The 25,818-nt window shown below is 38.5% G+C and overlaps 1 protein-coding gene across 1 annotated transcript; it reads left to right on the forward strand.

The window, feature by feature from the left end:
- The first annotated feature begins 11,577 nt into the window (after positions 1 to 11,577).
- LOC138356335 (uncharacterized) lies at positions 11,578 to 16,416 on the forward strand. Its single transcript, XM_069312303.1, has 4 exons — positions 11,578 to 11,722; positions 13,983 to 14,188; positions 15,008 to 15,149; positions 16,034 to 16,416. Exons 1-4 carry the CDS (start codon positions 11,620 to 11,622, stop codon positions 16,381 to 16,383), a joined length of 801 nt encoding a protein of 266 aa, XP_069168404.1. The 5' UTR covers positions 11,578 to 11,619; the 3' UTR covers positions 16,384 to 16,416.
- Positions 16,417 to 25,818: the final 9,402 nt, after the last annotated feature.

The following is a 25,818-nucleotide window of genomic DNA, read 5'->3' on the forward strand; positions in this document are numbered from 1 at the left end:
CGTTCTCTTCCGACTAGACCACACTGGAGTCGCTGTATGTCTCAAATTTGGTTCCTTTATTTATAGTTAGTATTTTTGGTGTATTAATTGATTTGTTTTAATTTTTTAATGACTTAGGTAGAGTAATTTAGGGAGTTGGGGGGGAGGTCGGGTTGTGTGTGTAGTGGATTGTACGAGATCGTGGTTTGTTAGTATTTATCTAGTTGTGTTCACCTAGTTGTGCTTGCGAGGGTTGAGCTCTGCTCTTTCGGCCCGCCTCTCAACTGCCAATCAATCAATTATTAATAACTAATAAAAAAAAAATCGACATACACACACACACCCAGGAAGCAGCCCGCAACAGCTGTCTAACGCTCATTTACATATTTACTGCTAAGTAACAGAGGGCATCAGAATGATAGAAACTCTGCTGATTTCCGTTTGTGCCATCACCGGGGGATCGAATGAGCTAGGATTACGAGTCGGGAGCGACGTCCACTCAGCAATAAAGCCCCCTAGTTTGTGTATTGGTGCAAAAGATAATTTGGGAGGAGTTAAGGGAAAGGAATGACGTTTGGTGGCCTTGAAAGCTCTGGAGGGGAGGGGGGTTGCCAGTTATGAATTAAAATTGTTATTTTTTAAGATAGGATATATATGCAAAAGACGTTGCGGTATATAGTAAGAAAAGTGTTTCTGACTGAAGTTAGGTACTGTGTGATTGACTTGTATGTTAGGAAAAAGAATATTTATTAGAAACTTAGATAATCTTTAGAAATGTTTCTTCTTAAATAGTTGCAAATTATTGTGTGAAAAGCCTATGGTTACCGTACCTTAAACAAACACTCGTGAGCACAATTAGTCCACGGGATTCAGAGAGAGTGAGAATGAACAGCGAAATAGTAACAAAAAATGTGACAATGAGGGGAAACTATGTCATTCAAACGTTAACCATATAAATTACAGTAACACTAACTGAGCGTCTACATACATATTCCTATCAATTTATGTTAACCATTTTAGGGTTGGTTAGGTTCGGTTATATATCTACATTAGTTTTAACTCAAATGAAAAGAACTTAACTCATACATAATGAAATGAACAGTTTTATCATTTCATAAGAAAAAAATTAGAGAAAATATATTAATTCGGGAAAACTTGGCTTATTAGGCAAATCGGGCCTTGCATAGTAGGCTGAGAAGTGCGTTCTTGCTACTAGGTACGACATATATATATATATATTTTTTTATTTTATTTATTTATTTTTTAAAAATGTTATATTTATAAATATGTATGTATATTTAAATATTGATATATACCTGTGGGTTCAGGAGGCCATCTGTGTCCCCTCAGATGGTCTCCCTTATCACAGTTTGTGTCTATGGATGTGTGTCTGTGTGTGTGTTTATCCCTGTGAGTGTCCGTGTGAGTGTGTGAGAGTCCGGTTGCGTGTGTGTCCGGTTATGCCTGTGGGTCCACGAGGCCATCTGTGTCCCCTCAGATGGTCTCCCTTATCACAGTCTATGGGTGTGTGTGAGTGTGAGTGCCCCTGTGAGTGTTCGGGTGAGGGTGTGTGTGTGTGTGTGAGTGTCCGGGTTTATGTGAGGTTTGGTTCTAGGAAACATCCTTCCCCTTCCCCTCCCCATATCTCCTCCCTTATTCCCACCGTGGGTTCGAATCCCAGGTGATTAGACCTGCCCTAAGTCCATGGATCCAAGGTATCCATCCGTGGGCCCAACGGATTTCACCCCTTCCCCACTTTCCAAGGGCCAGGTCAATTCTAGCTATCCAGGAAACCTGTCGAAACAGAGGCAGCTACAGGAGGGGACACACAAATATTTGTGCCCTGCAGTTACACACCCGTTCCGACAGGCTCGATCGCAATCTATCCAGATGAGAACACGTTCTCTTCCGACTAGACCACACTGGAGTCGCTGTATGTCTCAAATTTGGTTCCTTTATTTATAGTTAGTATTTTTGGTGTATTAATTGATTTGTTTTAATTTTTTAATGACTTAGGTAGAGTGATTTAGGGAGTTGGGGGGGAGGTCGGGTTGTGTGTGTAGTGGATTGTACGAGATCGTGGTTTGTTAGTATTTATCTAGTTGTGTTCACCTAGTTGTGCTTGCGAGGGTTGAGCTCTGCTCTTTCGGCCCGCCTCTCAACTGCCAATCAATCAATTATTAATAACTAATAAAAAAAAAATCGACATACACACACACACCCAGGAAGCAGCCCGCAACAGCTGTCTAACGCTCATTTACATATTTACTGCTAAGTAACAGAGGGCATCAGAATGATAGAAACTCTGCTGATTTCCGTTTGTGCCATCACCGGGGGATCGAATGAGCTAGGATTACGAGTCGGGAGCGACGTCCACTCAGCAATAAAGCCCCCTAGTTTGTGTATTGGTGCAAAAGATAATTTGGGAGGAGTTAAGGGAAAGGAATGACGTTTGGTGGCCTTGAAAGCTCTGGAGGGGAGGGGGGTTGCCAGTTATGAATTAAAATTGTTATTTTTTAAGATAGGATATATATGCAAAAGACGTTGCGGTATATAGTAAGAAAAGTGTTTCTGACTGAAGTTAGGTACTGTGTGATTGACTTGTATGTTAGGAAAAATAATATTTATTAGAAACTTAGATAATCTTTAGAAATGTTTCTGCTTAAATAGTTGCAAATTATTGTGTGAAAAGCCTATGGTTACCGTACCTTAAACAAACACTAGTGAGCACAATTAGTCCACGGGATTCAGAGAGAGTGAGAATGAACAGCGAAATAGTAACAAAAAATGTGACAATGAGGGGAAACTATGTCATTCAAACGTTAACCATATAAATTACAGTAACACTAACTGAGCGTCTACATACATATTCCTATCAATTTATGTTAACCATTTTAGGGTTGGTTAGGTTCGGTTATATATCTACATTAGTTTTAACTCAAATGAAAAGAACTTAACTCATACATAATGAAATGAACAGTTTTATCATTTCATAAGAAAAAAATTAGAGAAAATATATTAATTCAGGAAAACTTGGCTTATTAGGCAAATCGGGTCTTGCATAGTAGGCTGAGAAGTGCGTTCTTGCTACTAGGTACGACATATATATATATATATATATATATATATATATATATATATATATATATATATATATATATATATATATATATTTTTATTTTATTTATTTATTTTTTAAAAATGTTATATTAATAAATATGTATGTATATTTAAATATTGATATATACCTGTGGGTTCAGGAGGCCATCTGTGTCCCCTCAGATGGTCTCCCTTATCACAGTTTGTGTCTATGGATGTGTGTCTGTGTGTGTGTTTATCCCTGTGAGTGTCCGTGTGAGTGTGTGAGAGTCCGGTTGCGTGTGTGTCCGGTTATGCCTGTGGGTCCACGAGGCCATCTGTGTCCCCTCAGATGGTCTCCCTTATCACAGTCTATGGGTGTGTGTGAGTGTGAGTGCCCCTGTGAGTGTTCGGGTGAGGGTGTGTGTGTGTGTGTGAGTGTCCGGGTTTATGTGAGGTTTGGTTCTAGGAAACATCCTTCCCCTTCCCCTCCCCATATCTCCTCCCTTATTCCCACCGTGGGTTCGAATCCCAGGTGATTAGACCTGCCCTAAGTCCATGGATCCAAGGTATCCATCCGTGGGCCCAACGGATTTCACCCCTTCCCCACTTTCCAAGGGCCAGGTCAATTCTAGCTATCCAGGAAACCTGTCGAAACAGAGGCAGCTACAGGAGGGGACACACAAATATTTGTGCCCTGCAGTTACACACCCATTCCGACAGGCTCGATCGCAATCTATCCAGATGAGAACACGTTCTCTTCCGACTAGACCACACTGGAGTCGCTGTATGTCTCAAATTTGGTTCCTTTATTTATAGTTAGTATTTTTGGTGTATTAATTGATTTGTTTTAATTTTTTAATGACTTAGGTAGAGTAATTTAGGGAGTTGGGGGGGAGGTCGGGTTGTGTGTGTAGTGGATTGTACGAGATCGTGGTTTGTTAGTATTTATCTAGTTGTGTTCACCTAGTTGTGCTTGCGAGGGTTGAGCTCTGCTCTTTCGGCCCGCCTCTCAACTGCCAATCAATCAATTATTAATAACTAATAAAAAAAAATCGACATACACACACACACCCAGGAAGCAGCCCGCAACAGCTGTCTAACGCTCATTTACATATTTACTGCTAAGTAACAGAGGGCATCAGAATGATAGAAACTCTGCTGATTTCCGTTTGTGCCATCACCGGGGGATCGAATGAGCTAGGATTACGAGTCGGGAGCGACGTCCACTCAGCAATAAAGCCCCCTAGTTTGTGTATTGGTGCAAAAGATAATTTGGGAGGAGTTAAGGGAAAGGAATGACGTTTGGTGGCCTTGAAAGCTCTGGAGGGGAGGGGGGTTGCCAGTTATGAATTAAAATTGTTATTTTTTAAGATAGGATATATATGCAAAAGACGTTGCGGTATATAGTAAGAAAAGTGTTTCTGACTGAAGTTAGGTACTGTGTGATTGACTTGTATGTTAGGAAAAGAATATTTATTAGAAACTTAGATAATCTTTAGAAATGTTTCTTCTTAAATAGTTGCAAATTATTGTGTGAAAAGCCTATGGTTACCGTACCTTAAACAAACACTCGTGAGCACAATTAGTCCACGGGATTCAGAGAGAGTGAGAATGAACAGCGAAATAGTAACAAAAAATGTGACAATGAGGGGAAACTATGTCATTCAAACGTTAACCATATAAATTACAGTAACACTAACTGAGCGTCTACATACATATTCCTATCAATTTATGTTAACCATTTTAGGGTTGGTTAGGTTCGGTTATATATCTACATTAGTTTTAACTCAAATGAAAAGAACTTAACTCATACATAATGAAATGAACAGTTTTATCATTTCATAAGAAAAAAATTAGAGAAAATATATTAATTCGGGAAAACTTGGCTTATTAGGCAAATCGGGCCTTGCATAGTAGGCTGAGAAGTGCGTTCTTGCTACTAGGTACGACATATATATATATATATATATTTTTATTTTATTTATTTATTTTTTAAAAATGTTATATTTATAAATATGTATGTATATTTAAATATTGATATATACCTGTGGGTTCAGGAGGCCATCTGTGTCCCCTCAGATGGTCTCCCTTATCACAGTTTGTGTCTATGGATGTGTGTCTGTGTGTGTGAGAGTCCCTGTGAGTGTCCGTGTGAGTGTGTGAGAGTCCGGTTGCGTGTGTGTCCGGTTATGCCTGTGGGTCCACGAGGCCATCTGTGTCCCCTCAGATGGTCTCCCTTATCACAGTCTATGGGTGTGTGTGAGTGTGAGTGCCCCTGTGAGTGTTCGGGTGAGGGTGTGTGTGTGTGTGTGAGTGTCCGGGTTTATGTGAGGTTTGGTTCTAGGAAACATCCTTCCCCTTCCCCTCCCCATATCTCCTCCCTTATTCCCACCGTGGGTTCGAATCCCAGGTGATTAGACCTGCCCTAAGTCCATGGATCCAAGGTATCCATCCGTGGGCCCAACGGATTTCACCCCTTCCCCACTTTCCAAGGGCCAGGTCAATTCTAGCTATCCAGGAAACCTGTCGAAACAGAGGCAGCTACAGGAGGGGACACACAAATATTTGTGCCCTGCAGTTACACACCCATTCCGACAGGCTCGATCGCAATCTATCCAGATGAGAACATGTTCTCTTCCGACTAGACCACACTGGAGTCGCTGTATGTCTCAAATTTGGTTCCTTTATTTATAGTTAGTATTTTTGGTGTATTAATTGATTTGTTTTAATTTTTTAATGACTTAAGTAGAGTGATTTAGGGAGTTGGGGGGGAGGTCGGGTTGTGTGTGTAGTGGATTGTACGAGATCGTGGTTTGTTAGTATTTATCTAGTTGTGTTCACCTAGTTGTGCTTGCGAGGGTTGAGCTCTGCTCTTTCGGCCCGCCTCTCAACTGCCAATCAATCAATTATTAATAACTAATAAAAAAAAATTCGACATACACACACACACCCAGGAAGCAGCCCGCAACAGCTGTCTAACGCTCATTTACATATTTACTGCTAAGTAACAGAGGGCATCAGAATGATAGAAACTCTGCTGATTTCCGTTTGTGCCATCACCGGGGGATCGAATGAGCTAGGATTACGAGTCGGGAGCGACGTCCACTCAGCAATAAAGCCCCCCTAGTTTGTGTAAGTAGTGAATAAGGAGACAGATTGAGGTAAAAAAATTTCAGACACGGTTGGGCACTTCCATGCCGACTTGACCCTGTTGGGCCAGAACGTCCATTCCTCTTGTTTAGGTGGTTAGGTTAGGGCACAGTCAGCGCGCTCCTGGCTGGCTGGCGGTGGTCGGGTGGTGGTCCCCCCTGGGGTCCCGGGGGGACCACCACCCATGGTGTACCTGAGGAACTGGTGCCCTATCCTAACCTGTTTTTTTGAACGATTCGTCTCGAGCTTTTAAGATGAGTCTAGGGCCTCAATGAGGGGGTTTCTACTTATGAGAGGTACCGAGGATGAATGTACAATAGTTGGAAACCAAAAAAATGCACTGGTGAAAGGCATATAAACGTTTTTTGGAGTATTTAATGGCGCTAGTATATGTGTGCGTGTTTTTTTTTTTATGTAAATACAATATATCTGGGTTTTTTAATTCCTGCTGAGAAGTGTATCTGAAATAAAGGGTTTTGTCTTTACATTTGGTAAGGTTTCAATAATCAGGTAAAAAATAAAAATGAGAAAGACTCGAGTTATATTTTTTCATTTACTCCAGATTATTGTCCCCATTTTCTCTATATTCCGTTTCACAGAAAACATCTTCACGGGCGGTCGAGTCCCGTTTTCGTCTATGGGGAAACTCAGATAATTGACAGAAAAAAATATATGCAAGTTCCATTTTTATTTCCAAACACTGGATAGTTTAATTATTAAGATCGGGAGTTTGCTTATTATTCAGATCTGGGAAACAACAACGTATTATTATTTCATGTTTTTTTTTCATCCAAACATATAGAAACAAGTATTTATGTTTTAATTTTAGAGGAAAGAATATTATCAAATATTTGTTTTGTTTTTGTTTTTTCATAGGAAAGAGCAAACATCAGAAAAGACATAATTCATTCATTCATTCAGTATTATAGATATTCCCCCCACCGGTAAATTAAAAACATTATTTATTTTCATCGTTAGTTCTTTTTTATTGAACAAATAAAACCTACAATACACATAACTACAATATATATATATACGCACACACACACACACGCACGCACACACACACACACACACGCACACGCACGCACGCACACACACACACACACACACACACACACACACACACACACACAACTGCATTAATGTTAAGCTAATTTTTTTTCAGGCAACACCCAAGGTTGGTTTTAATGGTCAATGGAGGCAGTCGCAGGTGGCAAATTGCTTTTTAATGCGCACGTGCCCCAAACTGGCGATCTCCCAGGGACCTTTCAAAGATAATTACCAGTACAGGTAGTTGCCAGTGACGAGCTGCCCTCTGGGGTCAATTTTAAGTAGTTATCCTCGGGGGAGGGGGAGTGGTTGTGCTCCACATCAGAACCCCAGGTATCCACAGTCTCACACTGCCTCGCCACCAACACACGGCCAGATGGTTCGCAACCTAATCAAATGCGTCCAATGCGGACAAATTTGCCACAACATTGGTAAGCCACAACATTGGTAATTTGCCACAATATTATATATATATATATATATATATATATATATAATATTATATATATATATATATATATATATATATATATATATATATATATATATATATATATATTTATTTATTTATTTATTTATTTATTATTTACTTATTTATTATTTTTTTTTCACACATAGCCATTCACCATGCCACAAGCCCAGGCTGTGCATTACCCACCAACGAACTCTGGAGCAGTGATTCGGACCCATCGCCAAACCCGCGAGTTTGGTCTCCCGACTTATTCAGCGATTGTGATGACCCAGAATCGTCGCCCTCGCCACATACTCCACATTGCTCAGGCATGCCCCCCGATTTCGACCCTCGACCGTCAAGAACACGCCGCTATAAACGTGAGTTATTACTATTATTTATTTATTTATTTATTTATTTATTCACATTATCAACGCCGTTATTGAAAAAGAGATAGAGAGAGAGAGAGAGAGAGAGAGAGAGAATATATATATATATATATATATATATATATATATATATATATATATATATATATATATATATATATATATATATATATATATATATATATATATTCACGCCTCTTAAAAGAAAAGAAAAAAAAAAACATTTTTTTTTGTCTCCCACCAGGGCAACCATATCGACTGCTAATACAACGACAGCGGCAACAGCAGCAGCAGCAGCAGGATGCCCAGCCAACATCACCCAGCTCACCAATCAACACACGAGTCAGGTCTCCCGACATGTTCAGCCCCACGCCAGATTTTGAACAGGATTTCTCACCTAAAACACCCCCATACTTGGCGGACGATGACGATTCCGACCCCGACCCGCCACCACCAAGAACCCGCCGCTACAAACGTAAGTTATTTTTTTTTTTTTTAATTATTATTATTATTATTATTATTATTATTATTATTATTATTATTATTATTGCGAGTGCTAGAGAGAGAGAGAGAGAGAGAGAGAATCATATAGACACCTCTTAAAAGGCTATTCCTTCCAGGGCTACCATATCGCACTCTAATTCAACAACAACAACAATGCGAGGAACAACAACAACAACACGCACACGCCTCGCCCAGCTCCTCGGTCCATATGCGCGTCAGATCCCCCGATTTGTTCGAAAGTTATAGCAGCGACCAGTCAACATCATCGCTTCGGCGTGGGGGGCAGCATAGGGAACGTGAGTATTTCACATTTTTTTTTGTTTTTGTTTTTTGGTGTTGTTATGTGATCTCGATCGCACCACTCGCTCAAAAAAAAAAAAAAAAAAAAAAAAAAACAGACGAGGGCATGCCAATATTAATGCTAATTTTTTTTTTTTTTTTTAAGACATCTCAATCAACAATCAACACACTCACACACAGTTATTAATACCTCTTTTTTTTTTTTTGCAGACGCTGACAGTGACTCATCATCATCATCAAACCCAGCAGCCTCATCACCAGAGTCGGTCGACTCACCACCACCACCACCACCTTCCCCGTCCCCTCCCCCTCCTCGGGATATTGAAATTGTGAACATCATTCGCAATTTCAATGGGGCTTACACACGATATTCATTTAGCGTGCCAGAGCACGTGCGGGGTGATCCAGGGGCTTATTTACGAACATATCGCGCATTTTTCATTAATTTCGTCAGTGGATTGTTTACTTTAGAACATCCACATATACGCGTCTTCCCTGATTTCACGTTTGGGGTGCGGAGGCTCAACGTAGAGCCCGACGATGATTTTGATCCAGTAATGCACATGCGCGGGGAAATGCGTGCCATAACTCAAGAGGAAGTAGAACAGCTTGTTAATTTGTGGGTCGAAGAGATCGACAATAAACTAGAGGAGTTGCTAGGGGAACAGGAAGGGTCGAGTGTCGGGATAGAGTCGATTTTGGGGTTTTACATAAATGTGGCCCTTATCGACAACCCGTTCTCACACAAGACAGTACATATATGACTAGTGCTTAAAGTCAATATGTGGAATGTGATTTAGTACATATGCGATATATTCCCAGTTAACTTTTTTACCAAGGCTCAAACTCTTCCTCACGTACCAATTTACGTCTCACAGTACTCGTCCATCAACGTAGATAGCTGAATAGTCGTGATTGGTTCAATTATAACGAAAATTGTAGTTTTCAGGTCCCACATGGGTTGTGAAATTCACCTACTATTGTCCATGCTCTTATAATATTACAGATCAGCTACATCCTATTGAAGGCTCGTAGTTTTGTTTTGAGAAATATTAGTTGTTCTTAGTAAATTATAATAAGCACAATAAATTATTACATAAAATAAGTGCTTCACCAATCAATATTATATACCATAGTTTGTGCTTTAGAAATCTTTAAAGAATGTTTTGTAGGAACGCTAACAGAAAACGATGTTATGTTGGAATGTATATAGGGTAAACTACTGCAAACAGGATGGTATGGTGTGGAATATTGGAAACTATAGGATTAGTATAGGGTCCACTACCACCTGTTAGGTGGGTAAGGGGTCCAATAACACCCGCAGGATGAGTATGGGGGTCACATCCACCCACAGGAATGGTATGGGGATCACTTCCACCCACAGGAAGGGTATGGGATCCAATACCATCCACTGGATGTGTATTGCGTCCACTACCACCGACAGGATGGGTATGGGCTCACAACCACCCACAGGATAGGTATGGGGTCCAATACCACCCACAGGATGAGTATGGGGTCCACTATAACCCACAGGATGGGTATGGGGCTCCAACCACCCACAGAATAAGTATGGGGTACAATAACACCCACTGGATATGTATGGCATCCATTGCCCCCACAGGATGACTATAGGGTACAGTATCGCCCACAGGATTAGTATATAGGGTTCACTGCCGCCCACAGAGTCGGTATGGGGTCCACCGCCACCCACAGGGTCGGTATGGGGTCCACTACCGCCCACAGGGTCGCTATGAAGTCAACTACCGTCCACAGGGTCGGTAGGGGTCCACTACCGCCCACAGGGTCGGCAGGGGGTCCACTGCCACCCACTGGGTCGGTAGGGGGTCCACTGCCGCCCACAGGATCGATAGGGGGTCCACTGCCGCCCACAGGGTCGATATGGGGGGGGTCCACTACCGCCCACAGGATCGATAGGGGGTCCACTGCCGCCCAGAGGGTCGGTAGGGGGTCCACTGCCGCCCACACGTTCGGTAGGGGTCCACTGCCGCCCACAGGGTCGGTAGGGGGTCCACTGCCGCCCACAGGATCGATAGGGGGTCCACTGCCGCCCACAGGGTCGATAGGGGGTCCCTTACCGCCCACAGGGTCTCTATGAAGTCAACTACCGCCCATAGTGTTTGTATAGTGTCCACTATCGCCCATAGTGTTATTATGGGGTCCACTACCCCTCATAGGGTCGGTATGGGGGTCCATTACTACCCACAGGGTGTGTCTGGGGTCTATTTTGGCAATACTGCTTTTCCAATCTCATTTGTTGTTCAATGTAAAATATTTGTTGCTCGACTTGCAACAATTTATATATATATATATATAGTATAGTGCCTTTGCAATAATGTACCAATGTGTGTATTTTCATAACTCGTTTTAAATTGTTGAAAAATAAATAACTACATTGTGAATGCAAGTCAATGTTTACATGCTAAATCAGAGTTGCCAGATTCCGCTTAAAATAGCAAATTGTGCTTATTTTCAAAGCTTGAGAATTTAGCTTTAAAGTAGTTAAAAAACTACGAATTTCGCAATTTGCTATGTACTTTAGTGTACTATTTTAAAATAAGGTTGGTTTTTAAGCTGCAAGTCATATGAATCTCAAAAAAAGTATATTATTAACAATCTTATCTCCATAGTTCACTAGTTTCTGTAAATCAGATCTGGTAACTGTAGGCCAAGTACTGGTAGACTCAAGACACAATGTGTGTTGAAGCTATTCTCTTTGAAGAAGTCATCTCGACAGGATCTTCCAGCTCCAGCTATAAAACTTCACCAAACATGGATCTACCCAGTACATCAAATGGTAAGGAATTACTAAACTGTACAAAGTTTTATGCTAGAACATTTGTTACAGAATTGTCCCTGTCAGGGACAATTCAGTCCCTATTCTATGTGTACTCCATCACATAGTGACGGAGTATGTGGGAATAATTTTGTTGACACTGTCCATTTTGTCAATTCTACAACAGCAGATAATATGAATTCCCAGAGATATTTGTAACTTGAGATACTTGGTTTGGTTTGGTTAAGTTAGGTTAGGTTAGCCTAACCCAGTAAATCCTCCCCGGCTAGAATATAAACCCCGGACAAAGTGCTCGTGAAATGCCAGGCATTTGCAAATATGAGGATGTGGTTGATTAGATTATATTCTTTTCTATATCATAGATGTTCAATATATGAAAAATATTTTAGACTTATAAATGGACCCCTGAGGTACTCAACTTAACACATTTCTTCATATTCATTCCCATTTAGTATGACCTTTTGCTCTCTTTGTTTTAACTATTGTTTTGTGCACTTTACAATTTTTTTCATGAACCTGTAATTTCCTTGCTAGTCTTCCATGTGGTACCTTATTAAAGTCTTTAGCATAATCCATGTATACTACATCCACCGGAAACCCTTTATCTGAGTACCATGTTACCATGTCCCAAAAGTGAGGAGGTTTATAAGGTAGCATCTGTTTTTAAGAAGACCATGGTGTGTCGATTGAATAAGATTTTTCACTGAAAGATGGTAAATGATTCCCTCCCTTAGGATTTTCGCCATGAGCTTGCAGATGTGTTATACCTAGCTGATCGGACATTAGTTTTGTGCTTAACTCTTTCTGCTTTTTTTTTAAATACTGTAAGGGTGAAATTTTCATATTTCAAATCTCGGGGGACTATCCCTTGGTTCAGATATTTTGTGGAAAGTATTTTCAGCAGTATTCATAGTTCTTCTGTCAGTTTATTTTCCTTTATAATTAAGGTTTGTTTTCTTTTGTACCATAGAAAGTACCACAGAAAGGTGTTATAATGTTGTGTTAGCTTTTCTGTACAATTTTTCTTTTTTGTTTGTATAAAAGGCTATGCAATGAATTCAAATATTTACGCTACCAATCAATTTTTCAGATAGATCATCGGATTTTGACAGTATGCTGTACATACCAGATGTTCCAAAAATAACTACAGACAACAATAATGGTACTGTGTTTACTATTTTTATACTTTATATATAGGAAGACAAGTTCAATCAATGAGCATTTTAATATATCATCAAAATTTTCATACATTTCTTTCACTTTGTTACACTTGTAAAAACTTATTCTTAGCTATATTTATATAAATGTTAATACCACTGTTAAATGAACATATTGATTTGTGTCCTTATTAGTTATAGCTTATTTATGTTGACCCAGCACCTTACTAAAGGGATTACCTTAACTTGTGTCACTATCTCTCTAGGGGGCTCCAGGTAGGCAGTATAGGTAATGCCACTAACATGCATATCATTATGGGAAAGTCCATAATTTAACACATAATTATAAGTAGGTAATTTGTAGCAAATTTTAAGATTATTAATAGGTACATTGTAGCATAATTTTGCATAAGCATAATTTTCTTGTTTTGTTCTTGTACTTTTCCTTCGAACACTATTATTTTCTCTTCAGAATTTCACCGGAGAATAGCAGTGATGACTAGAGAACATCTTGAACGTGAGTACCAGAAAGCACGTGCTGCAATGATACAAAGAAATGAGTACTTGAAGAGACTCTTAAACGTGGAGGAACCAAACTCAATAAAGGTGACAAACAAGAAACAGAAAAAAGATAACATACAGGATGTATCACACATTAATTCAAAACAAAGACCAGCTGCACCCCAATCTGATGGTAATCTTCTATTATTTTTTTAACAATATTTCTACAGCTGTTATTTGTGTACTTTCCAATAATATTTGTTGCCTATTTTTAAGTGTATGCTAGACAATTATGGAGATTAAATTACTATAACACTGAACAACTTGGTAGCATAAAGTTAGTTATAGTAATATCTTGAGATTTGTCTGAAAATATTAATACTTGTATACAATTTGCAATTATGTACTTGCAAAATTAAAGTTATTTCCAGATGCAGTCCTAAAATTTTTAACATTGCTCTCACTAGTGTTAATGTAGATTATTTCATAATTTAAATAATATATTTAATTACTGTAGTACATTTTAACAACAATTTAACTTATAATTTTTGCAGCATAGGTCATTTGAATATAAGTATTTTATTAGAAACTATTTCCTTCAGGTCTTCAGGGAAAATTCTTGAGGAGATGCACAAACTGCAAACAATGTGTGCATGTCCGAAGCAATGTTTGCAAGTTCTGCCAGTGTGACTTCCGAAACAGTAGAGAATTAATGAAGAAAGAAGAGGAAGCCCGTTTTCTACTTAAAGGCAAGAAGGCTTTAGAACGAAATACAGCAAGCCGGGTTCTACGAAGGATTGAAAATCAGGTATTGAAGTTTGTCTACATCTGTTGTATTCATTTGTATTCTTCTTATGCTGAACTTGCTTGATAAGGTATAGAATCAACATGAATAATGCTGTACAGTACTTACATACTATTTGTTTATTTATTTATATACAAGATAGCACACTGGGATTATGAGAGTACATAGAATTGATGTTTTTACATTCTTGTAAAGCCACTAGCACACATAGTGTTTTGGGCAGGTCCTTAATCTAACAGATAATTTTAAATAGGCAATTTAAAGCTTAAATGGAAAAAATTGGCTGGTACATTGTAAGAAAGTATCACAAAGATTACTATGTACATTAAAGTAAAATTTGAGGGTTATCAACATATAAATTGTAGCATAATTTGAGGAATATTTCAAGGTATAATATAGTAAGATATGCATTCAATATAACAATCATGATATAAGGTGATAGCAATGATTACAATGGAAAAGTTGTATGGTTTAGGCACATATATTCTGGCATTGGATTTCATAAGATACAGTGCGAGTTTAATACACTAGTTAGGAAACTATCAAGAAAAAATTTAGGTACTTTTTGGTTTTATTTTTTAAAATGGCAGAAGTTGGACAGTTTTTAAATTTGTTAGCAAGTTAGTTCCATAGACAAGGTCCCTTTATTTGCATAGAGTATTTACACAGAATAACTTTGACTCTGGGGATATCAAAGATATTTATTTCTGGTATTGTGATTCTATTATGGGTTCTATTGCACATGCCCAGCTATGCTTCAAACATTTATTTTGTTGCATTTTCCCAGATAGTGTTATTGTTTAAATATTATTTGCTTTTCAGCTAACATATCTGCGTGGCTGTGGGTATGAATCAATCGTTATCTATTACAAGAAAGGACCAGCACGGGTGACGCATGGTATCCTACCAAACAACGTAATACAAGAAGAGGACAAGAAGATCTTCACCACTAACTTCTTTTTGTGTAAGTAGTTCACATAATATATAAATATATCACCACCTATTATTTTCTCTCATATATATATATATATATACATATGTATATATATATATATATACATATGTGTATATATATATATATATATATATATATATATATATATATATATATATATATATATATATATATATATATATATGTATATATATATATATATATATATATATATATATATATATATATATATATATATATATATATATATATATATATATATATATATATATATAATTTCAATTCAATCATCTCTGTCGTTGATGTATATGGCAAAAAGTGTGTGGCCCAATACAGCACTATGTCTTAACGTAATGGGTCCAAGGGCCCATAAGGTCTCGACAGCATTAAGGGCCCTTTAGCAAACCAGTGTGCTGGTGCCCCTATGACACCCATGACGTCTTTGTATCATTTCAAGTTTGTACATGTACTTCTTAAGATATGGGCACCATACAACTGCTGCATATTCTAGCTTTTGTCTAAAAAAATCATGAACAATTTATTTATTATTTATCCATGAATGCCAGAACTAAACCCTGTGGTACTCCACTCGTGACATTTCTCCAGTCCAATACATTGCCTCTGATTACTGCCCTCATTTTTCTATCAGTTTGAAATTTTTTAATCCATGTTAGAAGCTTACCTGTCACCCCTCCAATATGTTCCAGTTTCCAGAACAAACTCTTATGTGGAATTCTATTGAATGCCTCTTTTAGGTCCAGATAGATGCAGTCAACCCAACCATATCTTTCCTGTAAAATTTCTGCGGCTCGATCATAGTAACTGATTAAATTTGTTACACAGGATCTTCCATTTCAAAATTTTTTATTTTTTATTTTTATTTTTTTTTCCAGCACGCACAAGGAAGCTTGATGCAGATAAACTTACATTAGGATCAGAAGGTGATAGCGATAATGCCCTGGAAAAAAATCCTGACGAGCTACAAGTGCAGCAGGTGCATAAAGTCCAAAAAGTACCGCAGGTGCAAGAAATTCAACAATTACAAAAAGTTCCGCAGGTGGAACATTTACAAAAAGTTCCGCCGGTGCAACAAGGGCTACCATTAGCAATCCTTCAGAAACAGCAAGAAGTACAAGTAGTAAAATTTGAACCACAGGGAACTACACCAGGAAAACAGTGTAGTAACAACGGAATGGGAATTTTAAAATACCTGAGGAAACAGGTAAAAAAGGACAAACAATAGAAATGGTTCCTTACACATTATTTGGTAGTTTATAGGTATTTTACTTATAATACTTTATATTATGTCTACAGTTTATAATTTAGTTTACAGTTAATTTACTTTTCAACTTCCATATCTTACATGAAGGATTTTTACTGTTTTTCATTTTTAAAACCTTATTAGTATCATTTATAGTTTAGTGTCAATTCACTTATAATACAATATATGGAATAATTTACTAAATTCATTTAACTATAATAAATTTAAATAAACATTTTTACCCCAGGATGAGTTTCAGTCACCCTACCCAAAAAATTAATGTTTCTTTATTACTAATCTTGTGAGAGGTAGCTTATTGTGCAGCCCATACTCATTCTGTGAGTGTTAGTTTATTGTGCACCCCATAGTCATCATGTCACCCAAGCCTGCTGCAGCTGCACCTGAGGGGTGGTGTAGGGAACCATTAGTGTACTATTATGATTTGAGAGAGAGAATGCTCTGTGGACAGAGCATCAATATGGCTTAAGGCATTGAGCTTTGCCTCAAGATGAAGCTTGGGCTGATCTCTGATTTGCTTCTTGGGAGTCTTCATTTACGTGCACCCCATACTCAACCACTTTGTAGTAATTAATTGTGCAACCCATACTCATCCTGTTACCAGTAGTTTGTGCAACCCATACTTATCCTGTGATCCCTATCCCTCTACTTCAAGTCCCTCAAGGGGCGCACGAATTCAGTTTGGCATACTGCATCCTGCCTTCCCATCCCTAGCTACTGACCCATCACAATATTTTATTTTATTTTATTTATATATATACAAGTAGGTACATTGGGGTTGTGAGAATACATTGAATAGTACAGTATTTACAATCTTGTAAAGCCACTAGTATGCGCAGCGTTTCAGGCAGGTCCTTAATCTAACAGATAATTTTAAGTAGGTAATTTCTATCAGAATTGATAAATGATAATAAATACATTGTTTACATACATACATTACAAATACATACATATAAGCTCAAAAGCTTCATTGAAGGTTGTAACAGAACCCATGAGCACCACACCAGAAAAAAATACAGTTTTGATATTCCAAGAATACGACTTAATCAAACTAGAAATGCTCTACAAATCAAGGGACCCAGAATGTGGAATGATCTTCCCAACCATGTTAAAGACTGTACCTCTCTCAACCAGTTTAAGATAAAAACTAAACACTACCTAATAAATTCACTAACCTACCTTACCCCTCTATTGTCAACCCATGTCTGTTATTTTTTTTTTTTTTTTAATCAACACTGTTTGTCAACCTATTGTATTTGTGCTGCTTTTTCAGTCATGTTCCCTCTTTTTTTTATCTTTATTTGTATTTGTTCTCAACACATTTTATTCTTTATGCTCAATTAGTATTAAGTTCTAGATATTAATGTTTTTCCTGCCCGAAACGCGTTGCGTAATAGTGGCTTTAGGCATTGTATGTACTAGCTCTATCTATATATCGATCCATTAATGTAACATTACTTGTATGTATGTACCTTACCTGAATAAACATATTTATTTATTTATTTATTTATTTATACAAGTTTAACTCTGGGGATATCAAAGAGATATTTATTTCTGGTGTGGTGATAATGGGTCCTATTACATCTGTCCAGGAAGAGTTTCAGAGCAGGATTTGCATTTAAGAACAGGGTTTTGTAAATGTAGTTGACACAAGAGAATTTATGGAGTGAGATTATGTTTAGCATGTTTAGGGAGTTAAACAAGGGGGCTGTGTGTTGTCTGAAAGCAGAATTTGATATTATTCTGATAGCAGATTTTTGCTGGGTGATGATGGACTTGAGGTGGTTTGCAGTGGTTGAACCCCATGCACAGATACCATGCACAGGCAATTTTCTAATTATACAATCATATGTTGCCCTCAGCTCTCCTATTTCATACATACTTTTTTTCTTTTGCAAGGGAGTAATTACTACATCTACATTACAATCCTCCCATGGTGGTGTAAATTTTCTCTTGGGCACAGCAATACACTCTGAAATAACATCATACTTAATAACATTAGAACATAAGGTATTCATATATGCTCTTTTCTTCATCATACATTGTTCAGTACTTCCCACCTTTTGAACTGAGAGGACCAATTCATTAGCTCCCCCACCTCTCATTAATCTAATGGCAGAAGCTACATTTATCTCTGCAATTCTATCCCCAATACTCTGCAGATTCAACTCCATCCTGATTTTCTCAATCATAGCATTTCTTGGGCATCCTAAGATAATTCTCATGGCTTCATTTTGTACCTGTGGGAGGTTGGTGCTGGGGTTACTGTGGGAGGTGTACTGTGTGAGGTTGGTGTTGGGGTTACCTGTAGGAGGTGTACTGTGGGAGGTTGGTGCTGGGGTTACCTGTGGGAGGTGTACTGTGGGAGGTTGGTGTTGTGTACTGTGGGAGGTTGGTGTTGGGGTTACTGTGGGAGGTTGGTGCTGGGGTTACTGTGGGAGGTGTACTGTGTGAGGTTGGTGTTGGGGTTACCTGTAGGAGGTGTACTGTGGGAGGTTGGTGCTGGGGTTACCTGTGGGAGGTGTACTGTGGGAGGTTGGTGTTGTGTACTGTGGGAGGTTGGTGCTGGGGTTACTGTGGGAGGTGTACTGTGTGAGGTTGGTGTTGGGGTTACCTGTAGGAGGTGTACTGTGGGAGGTTGGTGCTGGGGTTACCTGTGGGAGGTGTACTGTGGGAGGTTGGTGTTGTGTACTGTGGGAGGTTGGTGCTGGGGTTACCTGTGGGATATGTTGCGTGTGTGTGTATACTCACCTAGTCTCACCTAGAATATCTTGTGTGTAAGTACTCAACTAGTACTCACCTAGTATACCTTGTATGTGTGTATTCACCTAGTATATCTTGTTTCTGGGTGTACTAACTTAGTATATGTTGCGTGTGTGTGTATACTCACCTAGTCTCACCTAGAATATCTTGTGTGTAAGTACTCAACTAGTACTCACCTAGTATACCTTGTATGTGTGTATTCACCTAGTATATCTTGTTTCTGGGTGTACTAACTTAGTATATGTTGCGTGTGTGTGTATACTCACCTAGTCTCACCTAGAATATCTTGTGTGTAAGTACTCAACTAGTACTCACCTAGTATACCTTGTATGTGTGTATTCACCTAGTATATCTTGTTTCTGGGTGTACTAACTTAGTATATGTTGCGTGTGTGTGTATACTCACCTAGTCTCACCTAGAATATCTTGTGTGTAAGTACTCAACTAGTACTCACCTAGTATACCTTGTATGTGTGTATTCACCTAGTATATCTTGTTTCTGGGTGTACTAACTTAGTATATGTTGCGTGTGTGTGTATACTCACCTAGTCTCACCTAGAATATCTTGTGTGTAAGTACTCAACTAGTACTCACCTAGTATACCTTGTATGTGTGTATTCACCTAGTATATCTTGTTTCTGGGTGTACTAACTTAGTATATGTTGCGTGTGTGTGTATACTCACCTAGTCTCACCTAGAATATCTTGTGTGTAAGTACTCAACTAGTACTCACCTAGTATACCTTGTATGTGTGTATTCACCTAGTATATCTTGTTTCTGGGTGTACTAACTTAGTATATGTTGCGTGTGTGTGTATACTCACCTAGTCTCACCTAGAATATCTTGTGTGTAAGTACTCAACTAGTACTCACCTAGTATACCTTGTATGTGTGTATTCACCTAGTATATCTTGTTTCTGGGTGTACTAACTTAGTATATGTTGCGTGTGTGTGTATACTCACCTAGTCTCACCTAGAATATCTTGTGTGTAAGTACTCAACTAGTACTCACCTAGTATACCTTGTATGTGTGTATTCACCTAGTATATCTTGTTTCTGGGTGTACTAGTTGGAGGGAGGGAGTTGGAGGGAGGGAAATGTAGTTGGTGGACCTGTGGTCAGGGTGGCTCCAGAGGTAGGGTGTCAAATTTCAGTGTTTATGGCAGGGTAAGGGAATGGTCGTCGTTGGTCTTGTGATTCAATATTTTCTTGTTGTCGCTAAGTTACACTTTTTCAGGTCTATATAGTACAATGGCCAGTCCTCATGTACCTAGTAATTATGTACCTTAAATTATGTACGTAAATTATGTAATTATGTTCATGTACCTAGTAGCTAGTAGTTATAGTGTCAGTTGGGGGTTAATGGGCCAGGCCGAGTGTGCCTGTGCCCCACAAATATCACCCTTATTGCTGACTAGTTGGTATAACGGCTTTTCCCAAACCTCTCTCTCGCCAGAATTATACTGACATGTGAATATCTTTGGCAGTTGATGAATCCTAAATATAAATAATAAATAAATAAATGTTTATTTAGGTAAGGTACATCCATACAAGAAATTTTTACAAAGATTGGTGGACTTATAGATAGATTCATACATTGCATAACTGCATGGCATAACTGGCAATCCCCTCACAGTGTTCAAGTGAGAACTGGATAAGCACCTCCAAAGGATACCCAAGTATGCCAAGTATGCTGCCCTGAGGAACACCAATGTTGATGGGTAGGGTGGGAGAAATTGAATTATTCACAGAAACATACTGGAGCCTGTCAGTGAGGTACGTAGGATTTGAGGTATTGCAGGGGATACAAGACACTGATCACTGGTCTCCCATTTGGTCCTCATTGCTTTATCTTACTATTATTGAATGTCAATAACCGTATTATGCAATTTCAATTTCTTCTATTGCTTTCTTTATTATGCACCCCATACCCATCCCGTGGGCCGTGGTGTAAAGGATTACAGAGGCACATAATCGGTTCAGGACCGGAACCCTCTAGTTCGTTTAGCTAAGCAAATAACAATGTTTGACGCTAGTTACAAAATTATTAATGTTGTATACACATGTACACACACACTCATACATACATATATATATATATATATATATATATATATATATATATATATATATATATATATATATATATATATATATATATATATATATATATATGTATATATATACATATATATATATATATATATATATATATATATATATATATATATATATATATATATATATATATAATTATACCAGTATAATCTAATAATATATACTGGTCTAATAAAATAATTATACAAGTTAATACTCTCACTCGTTGTGTTAGGATATGTTAGCTTGATAAAACTGACTGTTCATTGTTGAGAAATGTGTTAACAAACAATATATCTGACTTATCAAGACTGTAGCTTGCTTAGCAAGGAACTTTTTTTAAATTTGGGTTCAGTTTAACTACCGCTCAAGGGATGAGTAATTGGGGCATAATAAAGGAACTAAGCTGATAAAATGAAAGATGGGAAAACAACATTAGAAAGATAAACTCGAGAGACGTTTTCATGTTAACCCGAAAATTATTTGAGGAGCAAGACAGACTGCGGGTCAAGCAATTGGTCTTTATGCTATCGTGATGGGGGATCAGCCATTACACGTGTTAATGACTCTTGTATAGTTGTGTAGCAATAACTTAGCGTAGCAATAAGCAATAAGCAGCAATAAGCAATGTGTAGCAATAAGGGTGATATTTGTGGGGCACAGGCACACTCGGCCTGGCCCATTAACCCCCAACTGACACTATAACTACTAGCTACTAGGTACATGAACATAATTACATAATTTACGTACATAATTTAAGGTACATAATTACTAGGTACATGAGGACTGGCCATTGTACTATATAGACCTGAAAAAGTGTAACTTAGCGACAACAAGAAAATATTGAATCACAAGACCAACGACGACCATTCCCTTACCCTGCCATAAACACTGAAATTTGACACCCTACCTCTGGAGCCACCCTGACCACAGGTCCACCAACTACATTTCCCTCCCTCCAACTCCCTCCCTCCAACTAGTACACCCAGAAACAAGATATACTAGGTGAATACACACATACAAGGTATACTAGGTGAGTACTAGTTGAGTACTTACACACAAGATATTCTAGGTGAGACTAGGTGAGTATACACACACACGCAACATATACTAAGTTAGTACACCCAGAAACAAGATATACTAGGTGAATACACACATACAAGGTATACTAGGTGAGTACTAGTTGAGTACTTACACACAAGATATTCTAGGTGAGACTAGGTGAGTATACACACACACGCAACATATACTAAGTTAGTACACCCAGAAACAAGATATACTAGGTGAATACACACATACAAGGTATACTAGGTGAGTACTAGTTGAGTACTTACACACAAGATATTCTAGGTGAGACTAGGTGAGTATACACACACACGCAACATATACTAAGTTAGTACACCCAGAAACAAGATATACTAGGTGAATACACACATACAAGGTATACTAGGTGAGTACTAGTTGAGTACTTACACACAAGATATTCTAGGTGAGACTAGGTGAGTATACACACACACGCAACATATACTAAGTTAGTACACCCAGAAACAAGATATACTAGGTGAATACACACATACAAGGTATACTAGGTGAGTACTAGTTGAGTACTTACACACAAGATATTCTAGGTGAGACTAGGTGAGTATACACACACACGCAACATATACTAAGTTAGTACACCCAGAAACAAGATATACTAGGTGAATACACACATACAAGGTATACTAGGTGAGTACTAGTTGAGTACTTACACACAAGATATTCTAGGTGAGACTAGGTGAGTATACACACACACGCAACATATACTAAGTTAGTACACCCAGAAACAAGATATACTAGGTGAATACACACATACAAGGTATACTAGGTGAGTACTAGTTGAGTACTTACACACAAGATATTCTAGGTGAGACTAGGTGAGTATACACACACACGCAACATATACTAAGTTAGTACACCCAGAAACAAGATATACTAGGTGAATACACACATACAAGGTATACTAGGTGAGTACTAGTTGAGTACTTACACACAAGATATTCTAGGTGAGACTAGGTGAGTATACACACACACGCAACATATCCCACAGGTAACCCCAGCACCAACCTCCCACAGTACACAACACCAACCTCCCACAGTACACCTCCCACAGGTAACCCCAGCACCAACCTCCCACAGTACACCTCCTACAGGTAACCCCAACACCAACCTCACACAGTACACCTCCCACAGTAACCCCAGCACCAACCTCCCACAGTACACAACACCAACCTCCCACAGTACACCTCCCACAGGTAACCCCAGCACCAACCTCCCACAGTACACCTCCTACAGGTAACCCCAACACCAACCTCACACAGTACACCTCCCACAGTAACCCCAGCACCAACCTCCCACAGTAACCCCAACACCAACCTCCCACAGTACACAACACCAACCTCCCACAGTACACCTCCCACAGGTAACCCCAGCACCAACCTCCCACAGTACACCTCCTACAGGTAACCCCAACACCAACCTCACACAGTACACCTCCCACAGTAACCCCAGCACCAACCTCCCACAGGTACAAAATGAAGCCATGAGAATTATCTTAGGATGCCCAAGAAATGCTATGATTGAGAAAATCAGGATGGAGTTGAATCTGCAGAGTATTGGGGATAGAATTGCAGAGATAAATGTAGCTTCTGCCATTAGATTAATGAGAGGTGGGGGAGCTAATGAATTGGTCCTCTCAGTTCAAAAGGTGGGAAGTACTGAACAATGTATGATGAAGAAAAGAGCATATATGAATACCTTATGTTCTAATGTTATTAAGTATGATGTTATTTCAGAGTGTATTGCTGTGCCCAAGAGAAAATTTACACCACCATGGGAGGATTGTAATGTAGATGTAGTAATTACTCCCTTGCAAAAGAAAAAAAGTATGTATGAAATAGGAGAGCTGAGGGCAACATATGATTGTATAATTAGAAAATTGCCTGTGCATGGTATCTGTGCATGGGGTTCAACCACTGCAAACCACCTCAAGTCCATCATCACCCAGCAAAAATCTGCTATCAGAATAATATCAAATTCTGCTTTCAGACAACACACAGCCCCCTTGTTTAACTCCCTAAACATGCTAAACATAATCTCACTCCATAAATTCTCTTGTGTCAACTACATTTACAAAACCCTGTTCTTAAATGCAAATCCTGCTCTGAAACTCTTCCTGGACAGATGTAATAGGACCCATTATCACCACACCAGAAATAAATATCTCTTTGATATCCCCAGAGTTAAACTTGTATAAATAAATAAATAAATAAATAAATATGTTTATTCAGGTAAGGTACATACATACAAGTAATGTTACATTAATGGATCGATATATAGATAGAGCTAGTACATACAATGCCTAAAGCCACTATTACGCAACGCGTTTCGGGCAGGAAAAACATTAATATCTAGAACTTAATACTAATTGAGCATAAAGAATAAAATGTGTTGAGAACAAATACAAATAAAGATAAAAAAAAGAGGGAACATGACTGAAAAAGCAGCACAAATACAATAGGTTGACAAACAGTGTTGATTAAAAAAAAAAAAAAAATAACAGACATGGGTTGACAATAGAGGGGTAAGGTAGGTTAGTGAATTTATTAGGTAGTGTTTAGTTTTTATCTTAAACTGGTTGAGAGAGGTACAGTCTTTAACATGGTTGGGAAGATCATTCCACATTCTGGGTCCCTTGATTTGTAGAGCATTTCTAGTTTGATTAAGTCGTATTCTTGGAATATCAAAACTGTATTTTTTTCTGGTGTGGTGCTCATGGGTTCTGTTACAACCTTCAATGAAGCTTTTGAGCTTATATGTATGTATTTGTAATGTATGTATGTAAACAATGTATTTATTATCATTTATCAATTCTGATAGAAATTACCTACTTAAAATTATCTGTTAGATTAAGGACCTGCCTGAAACGCTGCGCATACTAGTGGCTTTACAAGATTGTAAATACTGTACTATTCAATGTATTCTCACAACCCCAATGTACCTACTTGTATATATATAAATAAAATAAAATAAAATATTGTGATGGGTCAGTAGCTAGGGATGGGAAGGCAGGATGCAGTATGCCAAACTGAATTCGTGCGCCCCTTGAGGGACTTGAAGTAGAGGGATAGGGATCACAGGATAAGTATGGGTTGCACAAACTACTGGTAACAGGATGAGTATGGGTTGCACAATTAATTACTACAAAGTGGTTGAGTATGGGGTGCACGTAAATGAAGACTCCCAAGAAGCAAATCAGAGATCAGCCCAAGCTTCATCTTGAGGCAAAGCTCAATGCCTTAAGCCATATTGATGCTCTGTCCACAGAGCATTCTCTCTCTCAAATCATAATAGTACACTAATGGTTCCCTACACCACCCCTCAGGTGCAGCTGCAGCAGGCTTGGGTGACATGATGACTATGGGGTGCACAATAAACTAACACTCACAGAATGAGTATGGGCTGCACAATAAGCTACCTCTCACAAGATTAGTAATAAAGAA

Source organism: Procambarus clarkii, chromosome 71 (genome assembly GCF_040958095.1).
Source record: "Procambarus clarkii isolate CNS0578487 chromosome 71, FALCON_Pclarkii_2.0, whole genome shotgun sequence".
Taxonomy (NCBI): domain Eukaryota; kingdom Metazoa; phylum Arthropoda; class Malacostraca; order Decapoda; family Cambaridae; genus Procambarus; species Procambarus clarkii.